Consider the following 24149-nt stretch of genomic DNA (forward strand, 5'->3'; position numbering starts at 1 on the left):
GGCGTTCTGTTGATGAAAAATCCCATCCCTCCCAGGAGAAGCTTTGGATTGTAGCAAAACGCCACATTCAGTTTGTGGACCTAAAGTTCGGTTCCAAGTAAAGTCGCTTTAAAAATGGAGGGGTTAGCAGCCAGAGTGCCATCTTCTCTGATGCGTCATATTACTTAATAAGCCAAATCTACTGGAAATCGTCACTCATGTGGTGCTGCTCAATTCACTCCCAGTCTCCCAACCATAGGTGTCTAAGCTCTTGATTTTATTCCAAAGGCCACGCCCTTCAAGGGACACACATAGATTAAAAGATACAATAGTTATATTAATCGCATATTGGATTTTTTTTTAAATATGAAATTGGAGATTGAAGTTGTGCTTTTTTGCAGATTAATGAAAACTCATTAACATGAGCAACATTGATCTGCCATTATTGTAACATGATCAGTCTTAAGTCAAGTTAGGTTGGCCAAAAAGTACACTTTAAAAGTGATAGACATTTCTATGACATCAAGCTTTTTCTCTATTAAGCTTTTTCCCAAAGGATTGCTTTTACAGTGCCTGGTTAAAGTATCCCCTCCATCAAATATTTTTTTTGACTTATTGAATATTTCAGACTTTAAATTTATAGGTAAAAAATATTTTTTTTCAAAATCAACAACATGTGAGACACATTCATGAAAATAAACCAAATTGATTAACATTTTAGATTGTGGTAAAAAAGAAAGATTGAAAAGTTGGCCTTGCAAAAATATTGCCCCATTTTGAGTTAATACTTTGTACAACCTCCTTTTCCTGTGATCTCAGCCACAAGTCTTTTGGGGTATGTGCCTAACTTTTGAACATCTTGAAACAGAAATAGTTTCCCATTCTTCCATACAAACCAAGTCAAGTTTCCAAAGGTTTGATGGTCATTGTTTGTGTCCTTAGACAAATGTTTAATAGGATTGAGGTCTGGACTTTGGCTTGGCCATTGTAACACCTTTATATTGTTAGTTTTAAAAGCATTCTATTGTAGATTTTGCTTTGTTTTGGGTCGCTGTCCTGTTGAAAGGTGAACTGCGCCCCAGTTTTAGGTCTCTGCAGACTCCCAACAGATTTGCTGTAACAATCTTCCCACTGCCCTCTGAAGAAACCCAACCCCAGAGCATGATGTTGCCATCACCTTGTTTGACAGTGGCGATGGTGTTCTCAGGGTTATGTGCAGTATTAGCTTTCAGCCAAATATATATTTTTTTACATTCATCCCAAACAGTTCAATTTTAGTCTCATCCGACCAGGTCACCTTGTTCCACATGTTGCTTTTTTTGCATACGCCAAACGAGGCTTTTTTTATGGTGCAATATTATAACTAGGCACTGTAAATCCTGGCATCCTGTATTTTCTTCTTGTTTCAACCAGCTTTTCTGACTTTTTACCCACCAGTCATGTGACAATTTATGCTTTCTAAAATACAATTTTCTTCCTCACCTATTTTCTTCTTTCCATCATCATTCCTTGCCATTTTGCTGTTGGAACATGTCAACCACTGCTGTAAAATTGTAATGCTCAATTTATTTTTCAATTGTAGTACCTTTAAGAATGAGAGGGGAAACGGTACCTTTAAGATAATCAACAGTACAGAAAACCTTTATTTGGTGTATACCTACTTTTTGCTCTTAAATATATTTCAGTTGAGTTTGTTTGCAAAATTTTGAAACTTGGTATTTTGACTTTTGATCAGAAGAATTGTCATTTCAAACCTATATGCTATTCCGTGTGTGTTTTAACATCCAGAAACACGACGAATGTGCCCCACTGTCGGTTTGTCTATATTTTTATGACAGACTTTACTATTGTAGAATTAAGCTTATAAGAATGTAATGCCTGCGTTTGTATAGTTTAGTAAATAATCTTTTAATACTTATTACAGCTTTTGTTTATTCACTCACTCTGATTTCAGAATCATTTGGTTTTTACAGCTTTATCTGAAGCTATGTGAGTGAGTGATGAATTTTTGATGCTGCAGTGACACATTCTGTATTATTTATTGACAGTCAGTGAAAAAAAATGAAAGGCTGTTTGTTGGGTGGTCTTTTGTAAATTACTGAGAGCGCCCGGAAGCATTCTAAAAATAACATTTGTTCATGCGATGTCATGGCCAAAGCCACAGAATTATATCTGTGGAATTAAAACTAAACACCTTTTGAGATTTAGTTTACATTTCTTTTTGAGGAAATTTCAGTTACAAATAAATGATTCAAAGTCCAATACTTGGTTTGTTGGAAATAACTGACGAATACGGATTGAAAGTTTTGTCTGAAGTGTTCCTGATGAAATGATGAATTGACACTGCAAGACAAATGTGATATAATATTTGTTGTTTAACTCTACATCACAGGGTTTTTTGACTTGAAATGGAATGTATTATGCAAACAATAATAAATGTAAAGAACTAGTACCTCCTAAGGTTTTTTTTTCTGTGGACCGTGGTGGAAGGCGAAAATACAGAATTATTGTAGTAATATACCAGGGCTGTTAAAGGCAAATGAACGGAGAGCAGAATCACAAACTTGACTAAATGCCGAGAGCCAGACTAATGTCTATATGTGAATTCATTTTCAATTTTGCAAAATTTGAGAAGATGCATGCTAGAAGCTGCCTCAGCCGCACTAGCCACTGTTAACCAGGCACCATCAGCAGCCTATATTTGATATTTTGGCAAAAGTGGACTCAAATTAATAATGGCATTTTGCTAATATTCCCTCACAATATTTTTCATAATATGATTGGATTGAAATACACTAATAATTAGTTGTCTTATTTTTGTTGTTGTAATATTTGTACTTAGGTGAGTAGTTTATCTTGTAATTCCCTACATTTGAAAAGAAATACGTTTGTCCTATTATCTCAAAGAAGCGTGCTACGTTTTTACAGGGTTTGTACAGGTGCGTGCAATCTTTGAAAATGCTTGGATTTTAATGTGTTTTCAAGGATTTATGACTGGAAATGTAAATGATCTGCAATTATATAGCGCTTTTCAAGTCACTGAAGACCTCTCAAAGCGCTTTACAATGTGCTTCACACTTACCCATTCACACACACTCACCGATAGGGGCGTCAGCCATGTAAGACAACTAACTACTTACTACCTGTAAACTACGTATTACTGTCATTAGTACCCCCCAAACAATACCTTTATGGGGAGAGATTTGTCTCAAAAATGTACACCTATTGTTCAGATCCACAAATATATTTGCGATTTACCCAAGATCTAAAAATCTTAGGTTTGATAAAGGCACGCGCAAGATTTCAAAAAAAAAACATATGTAAATTGCAGATATATTTGTGGATCTTCAAAGTACGTGATTCACATCGGATTTCTTATAATAGTACCGGGGAAAATGAAAAGAAATGTATTTAAACGTGCTTGAACCTGGCTAAGAAACCAGAGTGTTAAAAATACTACAACTCCCACAACACACCAATCCCATGACGTAATTGCCACTCGCGCCAGGCCAAGGGGAAATGGTGTTGCGCATGCCCGAGATTCATGTTGTTGTTTGTGGCGGTAAGATGGCGGCGCTCGGAGACACCTCAGCTCCGGGTGTGAACGGGTTAATACAACAATTCACCGCAATAACAGGTAAAAATGCACCTCGTTTCCAGTCTGATTTCAAGTTTAGCGTTTTGGGGGGGTTTGGAAATGGCTCAATTTTAGGACTAACAGGAAATGCGTGCTCAGTTGTAAGAAGGAACGTTAAATGTGGCTGGTGCTCCTCCGCTGTCAGCGGGGGAAAGGAAAAAAAGCACCGCCTATGTTAAAAAGCCCAACTTAACTGAAAGACTTCTCACTCGTGAATCGGGGCTGCGAAACTTACATTTCTGCGACAGCAATGAAGGCGCTGTCCTAAAGTGCTTTGTGGCCACTAATACTAGTTTTAAATCGTGAGTGCTCCGCTCTTTTTATGCTACTTTTTGGGCACATCGCGTTCTTTGCTTAGTTGCAGAATGGACGTCTAACATTTGCCTTCAACGGCCCGCGATCCAACTTGTCATCGCTTCTGGAAAATAAATACGTGACTGCTGTATCAGCTCCTGTCACGGCGTAACTATTTATCGGCACGGTGGGTATTTGTGCATCCTATTAGACGTTTAATTGAATGCACCCGAATAAGTAGACGAGAGATTGTAAAGTTTATTTCACTCAAACATGTTTGATGGGTTATCGCTCCGCCATGTTGGGTGACTGCTACGCGCATGCGCAGTTACGGACGGAAGCGTACTGGAGAAAAAATGATATTTCACAACGCGAACAATTAAGTAAAGAATGCATTTTAAATGTATTTGTCAAGCACTTTTCAGTCTGTACTCGGTGTACAATCAACTTGCCAACTTAGACCTTTCCCCCGTATTTTTTACGTTTTTGGATCATTTCAAATCATTATTATTGTTAGATGATTATAAGTACATGCAGAAACCCTTCAAATAATATAGAGGGCTCCGCGCTTTGTGCTAAAAATAGTAACACGGCTTCGTGCCGCCATCTTGGAAGTCTGTCAAATACAAGCGGTGATAGCGAGAGGAGCAAATATTTACTCAGTTTGTCTATTTATTTACTCAACTAGCTTCGTTTGTGTACGGATTTTGTCCATCAACACTATGGAAAACTACGTGGAGAGTTTAGACAAACAAGCACGCGAGCGGTACGCTGCGAAGTTGCATTTTATTGGAAAATTGGATCCCTACAAAATTAAAAACAAGGACTGGAAGCCTGATCCCGATTTGTTGCCGTGTGTGACTTACATCGAACTTGTTAACTATCTTATTTTCCACCCAAGTCCCTTTTGTGAACTGAGGGATTTTCAAAATTACAAAAGTATGGAAGCCTACGACAGATTTGTGTCTGGTTGGGTTCGGGATGTGTCTGTGCACACAAGCGAAGGTGATGAAAACAAGATTGTGAAAGGGAAAGTTCTACATTCTCAGAGTTTGTCTCAGCCAAGTTTACAACCATGGATCATTGTTGACAAGTCATCATCGATTCTGTGTGCCCATTGCAACTGTGTTGCAGGTTTAGGGGAATGTTGTTCTCATGTTGCTTCCCTTTTGTTCTATGTTGAAGTTAAAAATCTTATGTTATAAACAATTTGACATACTTTAAGTGTGCTTATACATACTCATGGGTCACAAATGGTTAAAATATTATTTTACATTTTTTAAACAATTTTACAACAACAGTAGATCAACATCTAGATTCCAGATCTTTTAAGAATATTTTTTCAGAAATGTTGCTCAAGAAGCAACACCCACAGTATTTAACCTAGCCATACTTGAATGGTGTCGACAGATGTACATGAAGTACACATGTCCCATAACCTTTTTAAAATTTATTTCTACATCATAAATAATTCAATTTACCTGTCAGAAAGTGGTCAGAACAAACACGAACACAGTCAAGCTTTGGCAAATTCGACCGGTTGATAGCTGCCAGCCACATTCGTCTTCGCCGTTCACTTTTCTCCTGAGCTTCAATCCCCTGATTGTAAACACACTTCGGAAGTCTAAAGAAGCCCTTCCCAACCTTTCCCCTCGGCTACAACAGCCAACAATAACGCACGTATTCGGCATTACAATGTAGAATCTAACTGGTTTGCTGAACAATAACAATGAAGTGAAAAGCTTTGTGGACTTCCAAAATGGCCGCCAGCAATGCATTGTGGGTAATCTTAGGACCTCGAAGCACTCTATACAGGGCATCAGTTTAGCCTTTTTAAGTTATCCATATAAAAAGAAATAAAGGCTCGCTTATTCGATTACAGAAGAAAGCTATAGGAATTTTGCATAACGCTGGGTTAAAACTGTTTATAAAATCCAACATTGTAAAATCCAAATATATGGTGAAACTAAAATTCCTATTAGGATTCAACGCTAGTAATTACCGATTACCATCAAAACTTAAACAGTATTCTCACGCAACACTAAAAAGATATTGTGATACCTGAAAAGCTATTTATTTAGTGACACAAGTTAGATGATGACCCTGAATAGTTCCTTTATTTTTGTTTTGTGCTAATGTTTTCTTCCCTTTTGTCATTTATTAGTTGATGTTTTGTTGTGTTGTGACTGTATGTATTTATAATATCTCATCTCATTAGTTGCACTGCTTTATTCTCAGTAAGGTGGCGGGGTGCTGGAGCCCATCCCAGCAATCATCGGGCAATTGGCAGGGGACACCCTGAACATATATAATATATGTATGTATAATTATATACAAATATGAATTGGTGGGCAGCACGGCGGGGCAGTGGTTAGCGCTTGTGCGGCACAGGTCATGAGATTGAAACTCCGGTGTGGAGTTTGCATGTTCTCTCCATGCTTGCGTGGGTTTCCTCCGGACACACCGGTTTCCTCCCACATTCCAAAAACATGCATGTTAGGTTAATTGACTGGTCCCTAGGTGTGAATAAGCGAGTCCGTTGTCTGTCTCTGTGTGCCCTGCGACTGGCTGGCAACCAGTTCAGGGTGTTCCCTGCCCACTGCCCGAAGATATTTGGGATGGGCTCCAGCATCCCCACGACCCTACTGAGGATAAGCGGTGTAGATAATGGATGGAGATATGGATCGAGCCATATGGGTTTTTCAGCAAGTTCAAGTGACTCCTCACCATTAAGTTGAAAAAAAAATGTTTGAGTTGTTTAATTGGTTTATCAAATATTCACACAAATGATCAAGAATTGATGAGTTGCTGTCTCGTAAGGTTTATTATCGCTTAATAAGGGTAATTCCTATCATTGATAAGGGAAGCATTACAATAACAAAAGAAAATCCCCTCCTTTTTACCTACCCAAATACCCGGAATACACTACACAATACTACCAAATACACAGACACACACAATGGTTAAAATAAAAACAAAATTAATAAACATTAAAAATCGAATAAATATGTTTTATGGCAATGCACAGACTAACCATGTGAGGAAACTGCCCCATTTTAATTTCATGTTAATTCATGGAGATTCATTATTAGAAGTTTTTACGTTCTAGTTATCTTTCTGCAATTAGGGTGATAGATTTGTATTTATTATACATAATGTGAAGCTTAACTAGAGGCAGCTCACATGATTGTCTGCCTACCACCTTTCTGCTATAAATTCCCAAATACTAGAAACTTTGCTAGGAATTGGGGAAAAAGTACGAAGAAAATAGTTCTTAACGGTCACTTTGAGCCTCTAGTTTGTATTCTTCCTTGTCCTTTGTAGCGCTCGTTTTCGGTTGCACTACACAATACGGCGACATCTAGTGGTCAAATATTACACAGTATATTTTATCATTTTTTTCCAAATCAAGTCATGGGAACATTACCAGTGATGACATTGTTAAAGATCTTGTTATTTAGCTCCCTTTGATTTGCCATTCACTCTTGGTATCAGAGCTGGCCTAATATATATATATATATATATATATATATATATATATATTCATCTCATCTCATTCGCTGCACCGCTTATCCTCAGTAGGGTCGCGGGGGTGCTGGAGCCCATCCCAGCAATCATCGGGCAGTGGGCAGGGGACATCCTGAACTGGTTGCCAGCCAATCGCAGGGCAGACAGGGACAGACAACTCACAAAATCAAACCACAGATACATGTATGTTGATTGAATATTGGACTTTTGTGAAACTGTTTCTAGGGGCTACGGAGAGTGTAGGGAAGCACATGTTGGAAGCATGCAACAACAACTTAGAAATGGCAGTCACAATGTTTTTAGACGGCGGTGTTGTGGCTGAGGAGCCCAGCACAAGTTCGGGTTCAGCTGCATCCAGCAGCAGAGTTCTGCCTTCCGAGTAAGTGCTTTTACTTTTTTTTGATTGCAAAATGCCTGGACTATTATCATTTTTTGTCTTGTGTGTTTTCACAGCGAAGTACGTGCTCCAATTCCCCAGAAGCAAGACATATTAGTGGAGCCTGAGCCACTCTTTGGAGGTTGTTGCATTGTTTGTTTGTTTTAATTAATTCCTGCAAACACTCATTGCAATTCAGTAAATCTTTTTGTGTCTTGTAAAGTGCCAAAGCGAAGGAGACCAGCCCGGTCCATATTTGATGGATTTCGAGACTTCCAAACAGAAACGAGTAAGTCATCTTTCGGGTTTCATCAAATAGCTTAGATAGTTTTATAAAGAATGTAAAATAAATGTATTGGTGAATGTTTAACTAGCTAAAAGCCAGTTTCTAATCCAAACCAAGAATGGTTTCCACATCACTCCCACTGGGGCCAGGCTTCACCTTTTTAAGCCACATATACTAATATCACAGATATACCGGTAAATCTTCCTTTTGAGTGAGGATGGGGACCTCAAGTGGACAACAAAAATACCTGCAACTGCGAGTTTGCGTTTTCTGAAACTTATGTAAGTCGTATTTATGGTTAAAATGATTTTATGAAGGCAGTTTCAAAGTGTTATGTTTCTTAGTCAAATGCCACAGAAATGACCCTTATCATAGACAGAGTCGATCAAATTAATGTATTAGTTTTATTCTATTTCACAAATGGCCTTCATAAACTAGAGAGTTCAATAGATTACCGAACTCTGTCAGGGAATTTCAATACTGTAATAGTCATTTATTTTCTGTTCTCCAAATAAATGAATAAAAATGTTTTATGGATTCATTATGAATCAAATATTGCAAGCCTTTTATATTTTTAACATTTTTATTGTGACTCAGAGCCCACTGTTATACAGTTTGATGATATTCTAATATTTGATGGGGTGTTTTAGTTTTTGCCATAGTCAGCAAATTAAAACAATGCAAAACTTGCAATGTTTCCACTGATATAAAGTGAATCAAGAAATATGTCATTATTTCAATTTTAATTGCATTACATAATGACTATAACAGGTGTTGATAAATGCTTGATACTTATTATTTTTTCCGCCGTTATAACACATTAACTGTTACTGCGTTGCGTACGTTTTTGGGCGTGTTTACAGACATTTTTTAGTGTTTTACGCGTACATTTCATGCGCACATTTCGTTTTCGTGTTTATTTACGTTAGTTTTGTGTGGTTACATACGTTTTATTGTGCGAGATTATATACGACTTTGAGTGTGTATGTACATGCTGATTGTTATTTTCATAAATTGTGTACTGTTTATATTTGTTGCACTTGAAGTGTAAAATAAATCTTTTGCTGGTTAGGTGTAATATAATTCAATATGGCGACTGCGCATGGATACATGCTTGCGGCTCGTAGCTCTCCAGCTAACCTTCTATTTATTGCTGTTCTCTTGTCTTTTTTGCTTTCACTTTTGGACACATGTGTGGCTAAAACCACTTACAGTAGGGACGAACTTATTCGGTTGGGTGAGCGTCTAAATTTCGACTTTTCGGGCACTTTTTATACCGCTCATGATATACCGAGCGAACTTCAAAGAGACCCGGCTTCGTTGTGGACATCTATCCCTCTTAATAAGCGGCGCCGGCGGAGACGACGTTCGGAAAGGAAACGCGGCTGCCGTGCAGGTAGATGTGTGAAGCGTGTGAAGTCTAAGCAGCAAGATGGACGCGAGGATGGACGCGAGGAAGTAACTAATTCCACCATTCATTCCTCGCCGGACAACCGAAGCTTTAAACTCAGCGCTCACGAACGGCCACAACACCGGGAGCTTTTGAAGATCTCGACAAAGACTACAAAGAGTTCAGCTAAGTCAAATGATTCAGCAAAGCTGAAATTTGGTCTGTTAAATATTAGATCGCTTGCTCCAAAAGCTTTACTTGTTGATAACATTATTCGTGATTATAAACTGAATTGTATGGGTCTTTGTGAAACGTGGTTACGCCCGGATGAGTACTTAGCGCTTAATTATGCTTCTCCCCCAGACTACCAGAGTAGTCATACAGCACGCACGCTGAAAAGGGGTGGTGGTGTTGCGCTAATCTCCGAAAAATCGCTCAAATTTAATCCACGGACCGCTAATAATTACAAAACGTTTGAGGCTCTAGTGACGCGGTCCCCTCAATTGTCAATTGATGTAATAACTATCTATCGTGCTCCTGGGCCATACACAACTTTCTTAGACGAATTCGCTGAACTTTTGTCTGAACTAGTAACCTATGCAGACAAAATTATAATTATGGGAGACTTTAACATTCATATGAATGACCCACACAGTTCACTCACTATTGCGTTTAGTTCTTTACTTGATGGATTTGGTTTTACTCAACTGGTTGATTTGCCAACCCATAAAAATGGGAACACGCTAGACTTGATTCTGACTCGAGGAGTTTTAACCTCAAACATTATGGTGCTACCGTGTACTACCGTTATCTCCGATCATTATTTAGTGACATTTGAGGTGCTAACTAAATGTAGTGTTAAAAAAGCTGAAGGATTTAGCGGACGCAATATAAGCACTGGCACAGTTTCTGAGCTCCTTGAACTCCTTCCTGAAGCAGTTGCGTCCTTTCCTAAATACACTGGCTCGATTGACTCACTCACGAATGAGTTCAATACCACCCTGACTAGTGTGATGGATACCATAGCGCCCATAAAACTAAAATCACGTCCTAAAAGACGCACACCTTGGTTTACTGATGAAACTAGAACCCTTAAAAAAGAATGCAGGAAATGGGAGAGAAAATGGCGCGCTACCAAGCTTGAGGTTTTCCATCAAACCTGGTGTGATAGCTTGTTAAAGTATAAAGCGGCCCTTGCCTCTGCAAAATCGGCCTACCTTTCGAAGGTGATTGCGTCTCAAAAGAACAACCCCAAAGCCCTTTTTGACACTGTAGCATCACTTACAAGGCAACAGACTATCGCTGATAGTTCGACACACTCTGCTCAGGACTTAATGGTCTTCTTCACTAAAAAGATTCAATGCATACAGGAAGAAATTGCTAAAGATACTATTAGTACCACTCGTATTAAAGAACTGAAACTTACAGATGCACGACAGGGTGGCTGCCCAGGGAAAATGGCCGGTTTTAGTGAACTGTCACTTGATGATCTCAAACAAGTGGTGACTGCGGCCAAACCGACAACTTGCCAGTTCGACCCGCTCCCAGGTTCACTTATTAAAAGTCTTTTTAGCGTCATTGGGCCTTCAGTTCTAAATATTATAAATACATCACTCTTCTCAGGTGTAGTTCCAGCAGCTTTTAAGTCCGCCGTTATTAAACCCACACTGAAACGACCCAACCTTGATCCAGAAATCTTAAGTAATTACAGACCTGTGTCAAACCTACCTTTCCTCTCTAAAGTACTCGAAAGAGTAGTGGCACAGCAGCTGAATGCTTTCATATCTGAGAACAACCTTTTTGAATCCATGCAATCAGGATTCAGGGCTAACCACTCTACTGAGACAGCGCTGATCAAGGTAACAAATGATCTCCTAATGTCAATGGATTCTGGCGCTTCATCACTTTTGCTGCTGCTGGATCTTAGTGCTGCTTTTGACACAGTGCGCCACAATATCCTACTAGAACGGTTGGAAAAATGGATTGGTCTCTCAGGAACCGTCCTCTCGTGGTTCAGATCCTACCTCTCAGATAGGACGCACTGTGTGAAATATGGTGAAACGACATCTGAGCCCTTTAATGTTACCTGCGGTGTTCCGCAGGGTTCAGTGCTCGGCCCCCTACTTTTCAACATTTACATGCTTCCATTAGGTGATATTATCCGCAAGTACAATATCAGCTTCCACTGCTACGCAGACGACACTCAACTATATCTTCCGTTGGAGGAATCTTCCACACTAAACTGTGGAAATTTGGAGGCCTGTCTCACTGAGATAAAAGAGTGGATGTCACTCAATTTCTTGCGTCTTAACCCTGAAAAGACCGAAATGTTAGTCATTGGTCCTTCTAAATGCCGTGACTTCTTCTCAAAAACTGCTGTGAACCTTGACAAATGTCACATCACACAGAGTGACTCAGTTAAAAATTTAGGTGTCATATTTGACCCTGATCTATCATTTGAGATGCATGTAAAGCAAATTACTAGAACTGCCTTCTTCCATCTTCGCAACATTGCTAAAATCCGTTCAATACTGTCTCAGTCTGATGCGGAAACAATAATTCATGCATTTGTTACCTCCCGTCTCGACTACTGTAATGCACTACTTTCCGGTCTCCCGAAGTCCAGAATCAAGTCTCTTCAGCTAGTACAAAATGCCGCAGCGAGGCTTTTAACTAGGACAAAAAAGTACGATCACATAACACCGATTTTGGCTAACCTGCATTGGCTCCCAGTTAGCCAAAGAAGTGACTTCAAAGTTCTCTTAGTACTGTACAAAATCATACATGGACTTGCTCCCTCTTATCTTTCAGATCTGATCTGCCGCTATGTCCCGGTCCGAAGCCTACGATCTGAGAGTGCCGGTCTTCTGGTGATCCCGAGAGCAAAGAAGTCTTCTGCTGGTTCGAGAGCGTTCTCCATCCGGGCACCGGTGCTGTGGAATGCTCTTCCCCCTGAGATCCGATCTGCAACCTCAGTGGAAATGTTTAAATCTAAACTTAAAACTCACCTCTACTCTATTGCATACGAATAACCTACTCCTCTTGTCGGTTGAAAATAGTCTGTGTAATATAGTGTAACAATCTGTGAAGCCCTTTGAGACTCTTCGTGATTTAGGGCTATACAAAAATAAATGACTTGACTTGACTTGACTTGACATGGTTTTGTAACACAACTAGCTCCTGTCTGTTGTTCTCTATTCAACTGACTCGAATACTGTTGAGAACATTTTAAATTCACCGACATACAACAAAAAACATTTAAGTAACAGAAATAGTTACTTTCGTTTTTACTAGTTGCTTTTGCTATAGAGTAATTCTCTTACTAACTCAGTTACTTTTTGGAAGAAGTAGTAAGTAATTACAACTAATTACCTTTTTAAAGTAACATCCCTAACACTGGTAATAACCGTGTTGTGATTATATACCTGTTGCCCTCTGGTTGGCGCTACAGTTTCTTCCCCAAGGCCATTAAATGGTCTGCATTTATATAGCGCTTTTCAAGTCAATGAAGACCTCCCAAAGCGCTTTAACCACTCTAAACAAGTGCCCAAAACTGTGAAAATATATATTTGTTTTTTTATTTTTATTTTGTCATTGCTTCTAAGTGTTATTGCACTAAGTTTTGTTGCACTTCTGTTGCAATGCACTATTCTTTGAAAAAAAAGAACTAATTTAAAAAAAAATTTTCCTGGTCGCCTCTTATCTTGTTTTTCTCCATTAATAGTCTTTATTACGTGGTTACCCTGGAGTGCCATGCCTTTTCTCTTTGCATACAATGTTTCACTACGCAGAGGTGGGTAGTAGAGTACATTTTGTACTTCTGGGAGTATTTTTAGATTGTTAAACTTTTATTTCAGTATATTTGTGAAGAAGTAACAGTACTTTTACTTGACTAACATTTTTGGCTACTCTACCCACCTCTGTCACAACGTTGATATCAATGACAATAAAGTCAATTCAACCTAAATCAGGGGTCAGCAACCTTTTCGGTGTGGAGTGCCACTTTCAAATTGTCTTGTTAATCAGTGTGCCACACCAAGATCAATGACTCGCACAACAATTTTATTTATATCCAGCAGAGCTGTAATTTAACACTAGACCGGATATACATCATGGATATACATTGAAACCGTATAACTGACCAATTTATCTTCCACTATTCTAAACTAAACTAAAATATGGATGTGAGAAACATGTGGAAAGGCCTGTAGCCATCCATGAATTGAACTTTTTACCACAATAATTAACCAGAATCAACCATTCTTCGTCAACAATGAACTACAATCAAAAACAAGTGATATGGACAGCTACCATACCATTCATCAATGAAATCTTATTGCAGAAAATGTAAAATTTTGAAATAACAGCAGCAAGGGAGAAGGCTACGTGAAAAAAAGTGCAGCAGAAATAACAGCTGATTTGGTCGCAGATATTAAATGGTTTTCTGTGGTTTGCTATGCAGTGAGCAATGTGATAACTTGCTCAGCGGTGGTGACTTTAGCAGTGACAAAGGTTTTCAGAGTCTGCGTTTGTTGGCCGTACCTGGACACAGCGCGTTTTAATGTATCCGCCTTGTCAGACTTATCCTTGAATTCATGTTCATGTTTTGTCTCGTAATTACATTTAACACTTGATGTGCAAGGTACAACGCTCTCAAGGCATAATGCACAAACAGCACGGTCATTTTTTTGCTCAAAGCCCCAGTCATTTGTCCACGCTGGCGGAAAAGAACGAGATTTTTTCGCTGGAGGAGCCTTCATGATTCATTCATTTATCGCGCGCTGGTGTTTCTGTGGCTGCGTTAAAACACGGATCTCTCCTCCTCTGCGAGGCGCGACGCAGACACGCACTCACACACGAAGCAGAGGATGAGGGGCGCTACCGTAAACACTGCGGGCAACTGAAAATGTCAAAATTTAGGGCTAAAAATACACTTTTAAAAAAACATTATTTGTATTATTTTTCTGTGCGCTCACGTGTCACTGGTTAACCCCTCGCTTGCCACTGCTGGCACGCGTGTCATAGGTTGCCAACCACTGATCTATATGAACAAAAATACATGTCAGGTAACCCTTTAATCCTCTATTGATGGTATATTTCCCTCATTCACAATCTCTTCCTCTCTAGTTCGCCAGGAACAGGAACTGCGCAACGGTGGAACCGTCGACAAGAAATTGAGCACCCTGGCAGACCTTTTTCGCCCTCCCATTGAGCTCATGCACAAAGGCAGCTTTGAGACGGTAAGGAGTCGCTTGCTGTCCTGCAACACAAATCCCTAGTTTTACTGATTTTGACTCCGAGAAAAATAGGAGTCCTGTAAGTGGAACAGTGAAAAACCTTCAGCCCCTTACACATGTTAATAAAGTGTATACCTCTAAATTTGATAATTTTTTTATGAGGATTCCTGATATGACTGAACCATTTGTGTCCAAGCTGCAGATAAGTGCCACCTATGCAAAACTAGCACCAGCTTCTTGGATCGTGTAACCCTTTGTCAATACAAAAAAAGTCTATTTCTGACCTGTTGTGTTTTATCCATCTCAAAAAGGCCAAAGACTGTGGACAGTTGGAAAATAAGTGGTTGATGATCAACATTCAGAACGTCCAAGATTTTGCCTGCCAGTGCCTGAATAGAGACGTGTGGAGTAACGATGCGGTTAAGACCATCATCCGAGAACACTTCATATTCTGGCAGGTATGCACTCTTACTCACCATTGCATCATTGTTTTCTTAGTGCTGCTTGGAGAAATGTATTTTTAAGGCTATATGAACTACCTTGCTTCCAGCCAAGTCCTGAGAGTAAAATGGATGAACATTTTTGTTTTGCTTTGGGGGGCTTTTCTTCACAGGTATATCACGACAGTGAAGAAGGTCAACGATATATCCAGTTCTATAAACTCAACAAGTTTCCATACATTTCCATTTTGGATCCTCGCACTGGTATGTGTTCATTTTGGCAGTACTTCATTCTAGTGATGGGTAGATAATCTCTTCTGTTCTAGATTTGCATGATGTTCCTGATAACAGTGTTTCTTAACTGATGCATCGGAACCCAAATTAGGTCGGGAACCCATTTTCCGTGGGTCGCAGGCTTTTGCCTCGGCAAAATAATGCTAATAAGAAGAAATAAAACTTAGGGCCAATTACACGGCTTAACAGTAGATGGCGACTATGCTCTGCCCAATCATTTCTTCCTGTTCAGTCAATCGGTGTATTTGAGAGAAACCATGTCGAATTTTTAATGTGATTTTTGTTGGTTGATTTCCTTTTTCTGTCGATAGTAAGTCCAGAGTAAGTTAGTGATACAGGGAGGGCAAAGTGGAAAACAGTAAAAGCAATGTTCGAGTCAAACAAGGAAACAATTGCGAAATATAAAAATGGTGTACGAGTGTGTGTCTGTCATTAAAGCACTGCTGCAAAGTACAGTAACTGGTTTAAAATTGTTATATTTTAAGCTTTTGACCAGCATAATAATCTATTTATTACACATCTATATTTTAAGGTTTTTATCCTTTGAAGAATTGTTTCCTTTTTGATATGTTTTACTTGCATTGAAAGGGAAAGCCCTCCAGTTTTGTTATACTCTTGTATTGATAATTAAGATTAATTTATTCATTCATTCATGAACTACATAAGTAAGTTTTTATTGGGTTTTAAGTAGACTCTTTAATATTTTTAAATTTTTTTAGTACAAGGCTATTCTAAAGCATTTTCTGGAGGCTGCTTATATGTGATGAAGGCTCATATGTTAGTATGTACAGTACTTGAAATCGTTTTTTGGTTTTGCTGGCCCCTTCTTTTAAGGTGAGTATATTTTACAATATCTCCTTTAAACTGCACAATACTTCATTAAATAGATTTGAGAAATTGATTTTTTTTTCTTCTTGATTTGGGCAGCAGCTAGTCATTAGGGTGGAATGATGGACTCTGAAATAAGACCAGTTAAGAACTAATACCTGATAAAGCATTAAAAGATTGCTTCCTGATTCATTCTTTTTCTCTTGGCAAAGTGGAAACAAATCACTTCCAATTATATTTAAACCTGTCATGCATTTGTGGATTCAATAGTGTTATAAACCATGTTGTTTTTTTTACTACTTTAGGTCAGAAAATGGTGGAGTGGAACCAGCTGGATGTAGCGTCTTTCCTGGAGCAGGCCGCTGGTTTCCTGGCTGAACATGGACAGCTGGATGGGCCTTCTTGTCCAGCACCGCCAGCCAAACGAGCACGCTCTGTGGGTCTTTTATTTCTTACTTGTATACTGCTCTTTCATAAAAAGGACTCCGGATGAATTGTTTATTATCACAAAACCTAAACACTTCCTAGTGCAGGGGTCGCCAACCCCGTGCCCGCGGCAACATTACCACATGCCTGCGGGCCCGTTCTCAAAACAGACCTAATCACGAAATATCAATGTGTTAAATTTGACTAAATTGTGTTGCCATTTTTAAAAATCCGTTTACGGTGATGTAAATTAAAAACAAAAAGTATAAAAACCTTAAAAATAACCCAGACTACCACTGAGAGGGCGGGGGGGTCCTAAAGAAGCAATGATGATTATTTCCCACACTATACCTAAAGATGAAAAGATATCCTCTCCACTTTCTCTTGGTGTCGAGCTGGGGGTGAACACTGTCAATTTACACTCCAGATTACAGTACACTGGTGAAGAGCTTGCAATCCCAGCCTTCCCACTAACAGGCAAACAAAAAAATGACAATGTCGTTGGTGGCAACAGTTCCGTGCCATGGCAAAGATGGAGTTAAATATTGTTAATTTCTGTTTAAGCCTTGAAATTGTAATATCTTATTAAGAATGTGATGTACTTTTTTTAAACATTGAGCCTGAAGTGCGGTTCTTGTGTTAGATTACAGAACTGGTATTACATCCAAATTAAGGTAAGCCAAATGCAAGAGAAGTCTGCCATAAACCAAGGATGCACCCTCGCCCCCAGCCCCGTATACATTTTTGTTGGTGTTTAGTTTGGCCACCTCCGCATTGCTGTTGTTCTTACTTGATTTGTTTTTAACACCAGCAATCTTATTTTTGTTTTTTCGTTCTAGGAGAGCTTGATCGATGCTAGCGAAGACAGCCAGCTGGAGGCCGCCATCCGGGCCTCCCTACAGGAAACTCACTACGAGTCCTCCAATGTCCCGGACATCCCCGACTCCCCCAAGTCAGAGGAAGACTCGGACGCTGAGCCCTTCTCCGACAGCGAGGGACCAATCTCTGTTGATGGGTCGGACTGCGAAATACCAGATTCCCAGAAAGACAAAAGCTCCACCATTAAAAATTCAACCTCGACAGCAATCGCGGGCTCGTCCCCCCATCATCGCCTTCATCCTGATAGTACGTCTTCCTGTCTCCGGAAATCTGCTTTTAAAGAAAACAACCACAGCTACAAAAAAGAGGAGAGCAAAAAGAACCACCTAGATCCCTCGCTCTCCGGGCTTTGTCAACCCCAACCGGACGAGGGTAGCGGGGGCAACTCGTGTTTGGCAGCAGCTGACAGTGCGGGGACGTCCAAGACCTGTGAAGATGACTGTCCTGAAGACAATGGTACAGTACTTTTGCCCGGCAAATGAACTGACTAAACCATTTCATTGACCCACTCTGCTTTTGCACGATACAATATTTGCCATATTATTCCAGAGAAACGCGCAAATTATTTTTTTACCTTAAAACAACTCAAAAGTTTTGGTACCTGTTGTAAATGAGGGCTGAGGTTACGCGCTTCGATGTATTACTGTAGTGTATCACGGTATTTGCGCAAGGATTTTGCTGTAAAAAATATCTGCAACCGCAATCGCAAAAAATTGAACGCAGCCGCATCTCTCGACACGTAACGCAGCTACAGTTGGACAGCATCGGGGCGACCCCGTGACAGAGGTCTGTGCCTAGATCCCGCCGTGCATTCGCTGTTACTTGCAGCCACAGGGCCCGGATGTTTATAAGTCTATGAGCTGTTATAATGATAATGAGGTAGAGAACCGTTGCGTGTGCTCAAATAAACTTTCTTGTATTTTCGTGTGTGTGAGACATGATGTCACACACTACAACACTGCTGCTGGGGTATACCATTGCCTAAAGGGGCTTCACACTCCCTGTAACACCCGGCCGTCTCGTCTCAACGTTTGTCCCTTATAATGCTTAGTGTCAGATGAAAAAAAGCAAAACAAATTCTAAACCAATCCATCACATAAAAGAAAATCGGCTGCCCAACAGCATTCCGAAGAGTAAAACAAAAGCAGATAGATTTTTCTTTAGGGCTTTTTGAACTCAGTTGGGCATTGTTAACACACACTTAAAAAAGAAGATATTCTACTTTTTAATAACACCTCAAACAATACCCTCCACCTTTGATTAGTTTCACTTGTAGAGAAAGAGTACATATTCATGCGTGAAATTTACACTCATTTAAATACATTTCTTTTTTTCCACAGGTCCCAAAGCCAGATTGATGCTTCGTTACCCTGACGGACAAAGAGAACAAATATCTTTATCTTTTAAAGCAAAACTTATGGTAAGTGTTTAGCATATACATGGTTCCCACGGATCCTTGAAAGTCTTCAAAATCATTGAATTCATTCTAGTAAAATTAAGGCATTAAAGTGTCTTAGATCCAATTTTCTACAGTCTTTAAAATGTGAGCAGATTCCAAGGTTCATATTTGTTTAACCTAAAAAGATTTAATAACAAAGCAATTTTTCAATGCATCATGATACTTTAGAGCAGGGGTGTCAAACAGGTGGCCCACGGGCCAGATCAGGCCCGCTAAGAGATTGAATCCGGCCCGCGAAACAACACTGAGGGAAGCGCAAGAGAAAAACGAGCTGCTAGTTTAAATATGTCCACTTGATCTTGCCAAAGCCAGGTGCCTCTTACAAATGCTGTACTTGTATTTCTTTCTCTCTCTCTGTGTTTCTCTCTCTCTGTCTCTGTCTCTCTCCCTCTTTGCTCCTCTTTGTCTCTTTTTCTGTGTATTTTTACCTTATCTTGCTCTCATCCATTTTTCCTTTTCTCTCTCTCTTCTCTCCTTTCTTTTGCTTTCCCCTCTCTCTCGTCTCTTTCTCTCGTTCAAATTCTCTTTGGATTTCTTTCTATTTCTTTCCCCCTCTCACTTTCTCTTTTTATCTTCTGTTTCTCACGTTCTCTCTCTCTCCTCTCTCTTTCTCTCTTTCTTTGTCCCATCCTCTCTGTCTCTCCCTCTCTTTCTCTTATTTCTTTCTCTCTCTTTTACTTTCTCTCTAATCTACTAGTCCGGCCCCCGAGAGAATGTTTGTTCTACCGTGTGGCCCCCAAGTTAAAATGAGTTTGAGAGCCCTGCTTTAGAGAGTGCCATGTTTCTCAGATAGAAAGTTTTCAACTGGACCAAAATGGGATTTAAAACCAACATTTGTTTAATCTCATCTCATCAGCCGTACCGCTTATCCTCATTAGGGTCGCGGGGGGGGGCTGGAGCCCATCCCAGCCATCTCCGGGCAGTGGGCAGGGGACACCCTCAACTGGTTGCCAGCCAATCGCAGGGCACACAGGGACAGACAACTCATTCGCTCATTCACACCTAGGGACAATTTGGACCGGCCAATTCACCTGAAATGCATGTTTTTGGAATGTGGGAGGAAACCGGAGTGCCCGGAGGAAACCCACGCAAGCACGGGGAGAACATACAAACTCCGCACAGGAAGTCTGGAGAACCCACGACAGGTTCCCATGACATGAACTGTGCCGCACAAGCGCTAACCACTGCGCCGCCGTGCTACCCACATTTGTTTAATATTGCCTCTAATTAATGTTGTGTTTTTTTTCGGGTTGGTTTGTTTCAATTGTTGTTGTTTTTTTTTCGACTTGGTGTTATATTTGTTTTCAAAAGTAATCAAAGTCTTCATCTTGAATTTAACTTTCTTTGAGCTGTAGGAACCCCTATGTGGCAAGTCTCAGTTCCTCACTCTCTCATTTTCACACTTTATCACTCTGTCTCAGTCCTACAACAGCGGAAGGCATAAATTCAGTTTTTGTTTCGTAATTTTTTATATATATATATGTGTGTATATATATATATATACACACACACACGAATTAGTGCTGTTACAAGTTGTTTATATGTCCAGTAATAATGTAAGGTGAGTGTAAGTCGTATATAAACCCACATCATTCGAGTGCTGTATTATATTTTGACTAAACGCTGTTGGCTGTCACACTCAACCGTGTCATAACTTTTTGGATAGAAGAAAAACAAAACTTTTAATACCGGTTTTGAATTTGTGTTTAACATCATTTTTTGTCCCCCAAGGCGCTGGTGAGACACGTCCAGTCCAAAGGTTACCCCAACGAATGCTTCGAACTTGTGACCAACTTCCCGCGACGGAAGCTCACCCACTTGGACTATGACATCACTCTACAGGAGGCCGGCCTTTGTCCGCAGGAAACTGTATTTGTGCAGGAAAGAAACTAGCCCACAAACAATATATATGGACAGTCAGAGGGACCAGAGGCTCACCATGGTTTAGGGTGCTCATTGTCCCGCAGATCAAAAGCTCCTAGGGCCAGTACCTGGTGCCATCAACTGTTTTGATTTGAAACGGGGCTCAAGGTGGGGGTATTTTCTCTGCATCCCAGGTGCATTGGAATAAAATGACCATGCTTAAGCCCATATTCAAAATAAATCTTCACCCATCCAACCTCGGGAGACTTAAGAGCTAGCCTTAGAGTAGCCCTCAATATTTCCTTTCCCAGGATTACGACAACGGGGGCTTCATTCAGTCGGACCCAACTGTGCTCTTGGTGATGTGTGACTTTTCTAAAGGAGAGGGCATCAATCACCTTTTCACTCAAGTTTTTACTACTCAATTAGAGACTCACGGACAAGTATTTTTTCTTTATTTTCTTTTTCTTTTTTTTTGGGAAGCCAATTTTTGATACGGAAGGACCTAAGTCCCGTTCGATTGATTCGTCGAAACTTTGCTGTAAAGAGACAGACGGCTTAGCAAAAGAGAGAAACATGCTGATGATATTTTGTTAGTTTCTTTTTTCTTCACTTGTTCTTTTATATATGCTGCCAAAAAATCAAGCCTATGATAAAATATAACCACCATAAATCAAAGCATTTTTGGGGGGGGGGGTTCTTGTTCATATTTCAGGAGCAACAATTCCACCATTTTCACATTTATGTTACCGTGAAATGTATGTTTCAGCGTACAGGGTTACCAAAGAAGTGTTAATGATTAAAAACAAACACCAGTTCAGAAGCGGACGGTCGGGGAGGGAGGTAGCTCGTACAATTCTGAGATCTCAAAAGCGGGCGGGCGCGGCACCCGAACTTTAAAAGTCCAAAACTTAAAAGCTGTCTAAGCTAGGAAGCTCACACTTTATTTTTCATTTGATGTCGTGAGAGGCTTTCGAATCCTGTGGAAGCTCACACTTTATTTTTCATTTGATGTCGTGAGAGGCTTTCGAATTCTGTGGATGAAAAATCAAACCATTGTGTTTCTCGAAGTCTGTTTTTCAATCCGATGAATGCATTGACCTCCAAGTTGGAGGTACAAAAAAGATATCTGTCTACAGCCTCTAGTGACAGGAGACATCCCCAGGTTTGTCAAAGGCCTTTATCAGAGTGCAACAAGTAAGGCTCTGAAAAGTGTGATTTTGTTGGTTGTAATCTGCTGCCCCTTACCCTGTCTTGGTTTTTTGTTTGATGTGCAGCTATCCACGGCCAACATAAATTAAGGATTACACAGAATGCATTTTTTTGGTATGTAAGATGAAATGTGACACACCAGGTTTAGCCACATAAAGAACATCTGGTGGTAAAACGAAATAAAGCACTGAACCCCTCTATCAGTTATAACAAATTAGTGGCTCTTTGCTATTCTACAGCAATCCCCAGAAATATTTCATTGTGTCTTACAGGCCAAAGAAGGAATTATTTGGGCGTTCAAACAAAACTTTTTTAATGAGACTTGGAAGTAGTAGGGTTTCTTGAAATAAACAATTTCCAAACAGACCAAACATTTACAAATATAATACTGTGGTTTGAATTTTATTTTAATAAAAACATTGTGAATAATGAGCTAGGGCTTCTCCTGTTTTCTTTCAAATCCATCCTACCTAAATAAGCGCCTCAAGAAATAATGATTTTAATAATCATTTGTTCTGGTCATAATTTATTGCTTCATCAGATGACTTAAAATGTTCACTTAAAAAAGTCGTATATTCTTTTAGAAAACAATGATTTTGTAACTGATTTGTACTGATTTAAGTTTATTGTTTCAGAAATAAAGCCATTTTCTGTTATCAGCCCAAAACCACCTACCTTTAAAAGTACGGTACTTTTAAAGAGACACCAGAAATTGTCAAAAATTTGTAATCGTAAAAGTTATGAAAATGTACTCATTTATATTACTAAAATAAATTCTTACAATTTGTCATTTTTTGTACCAAAAAAACCCTATAAAATCATTTAATATCATAATAGTTGCCAAATGATTTAATACTTAATTTTAATACTCAATGGATTGTTGATGAATTTATGAGTTGCTGCCCTCATTTGTAATTAAGGGCCACTTAAAGGTACACTCTATTATACGACCACTAGATGCTGTCTAATGGTGTGCAATAGCAAAGGAGTGTTAAAAAGCACAAGGAAAAACACAAACTACAGATACTCAAAACCATGGACAAAACCATTTGACTTATTTCCGGGCTAACCACTGTTTGACTGCAGATCTTAAAATAAAATAATCTTGTCCACATCTATATCAGATGATTTAGATTATTGTATGTAATATATATATATATATATATATATATATATCAAATAAGTTAAATTGTAATTAAAATGAGAAAAAGTGGGCAGGATTGCTTATTCATTGATTTGCATCACTGGGTGGAAACATATGTTGGCCTGGAGAGGTATGGGGGCCACCAGGCTGAACTTGCCCAAGACACACAACAGGAAATGGAGCCCCTACGACCCTAGTGGTTAAGGGATACAACCAACCAACCTTCATGTAGCCTGGTGGGAAAATATAAAGTGTAAGAAATATAAATCTCACTTCGCCCAAAATGAAATTTCAAAAAGGAAAATAAACATACAGTTTGCACTGGATCATTGATCACATTTCTTTAAAGGGACACTGTGTTTTTGGACCACTAGCTATTGCTGTAATGTGTCGTGCAACTGAAACTGACTCCTAAAAAAGCACAGTGAAAAATACAGTGCCGTGAAAAAGCATTCGCCCCTTTCCTGATTTTATTTTATTTATGTTTTAATATATTCCTTATTCACAAATGATTAAGGGCCGTACAAATAAACATGACTTGATAAAGGTTTCAGATCCTTTAAACCAATTTTAATATCAAAAGGAGACAATCCAAGGAAATGCAAAATGCAGTTTTGAAATGTTGATTGCATTTTTATGGATCAAAACATAATAAGAGAGTTGGGCCACCTACAAAAATTAGTAAAGAGACACAACGCTGTGGGTGACTTTTGGCCCACTCTTCTTTGCAAAATTGTTTCAAATCTATCAAATTAGAGGGTTTTCTAGCATGAACTGCCTGTTTGAGGTCACTTGACATCATCAATGGGATTTCAATCTGGATTTTGACTTGACCACTCCAGAACCTTCTTTCTTTCTTTTTTTTTTAAAACCTTTC

The 24149-nt window shown here is 39.4% G+C and overlaps 2 protein-coding genes across 3 annotated transcripts in view; one reads left to right on the forward strand and one right to left on the reverse strand.

The window, feature by feature from the left end:
- LOC148374475 (uncharacterized) overlaps positions 1 to 24149 on the reverse strand; it is a 224943-nt gene that overhangs the window by 26607 nt on the left and 174187 nt on the right. The window lies entirely within an intron of this gene.
- On the forward strand, positions 3484 to 22560 carry ubxn7 (UBX domain protein 7). The gene is made up of 11 exons (XM_088336968.1): positions 3484 to 3616; positions 7664 to 7817; positions 7892 to 7956; positions 8038 to 8103; positions 14618 to 14730; positions 15039 to 15185; positions 15341 to 15431; positions 16595 to 16725; positions 17555 to 18050; positions 18935 to 19014; positions 20785 to 22560. The coding sequence occupies exons 1-11, from the start codon at positions 3499 to 3501 to the stop codon at positions 20944 to 20946; spliced, it is 1623 nt and encodes a 540-aa protein (XP_088193094.1). The 5' UTR covers positions 3484 to 3498; the 3' UTR covers positions 20947 to 22560.

The sequence above is a fragment of the Urocampus carinirostris genome, chromosome 1, assembly GCF_059441175.1.
Source record: "Urocampus carinirostris isolate Australia breed hairy pipefish chromosome 1, RoL_Ucar_1.0, whole genome shotgun sequence".
Classification (NCBI taxonomy): domain Eukaryota; kingdom Metazoa; phylum Chordata; class Actinopteri; order Syngnathiformes; family Syngnathidae; genus Urocampus; species Urocampus carinirostris.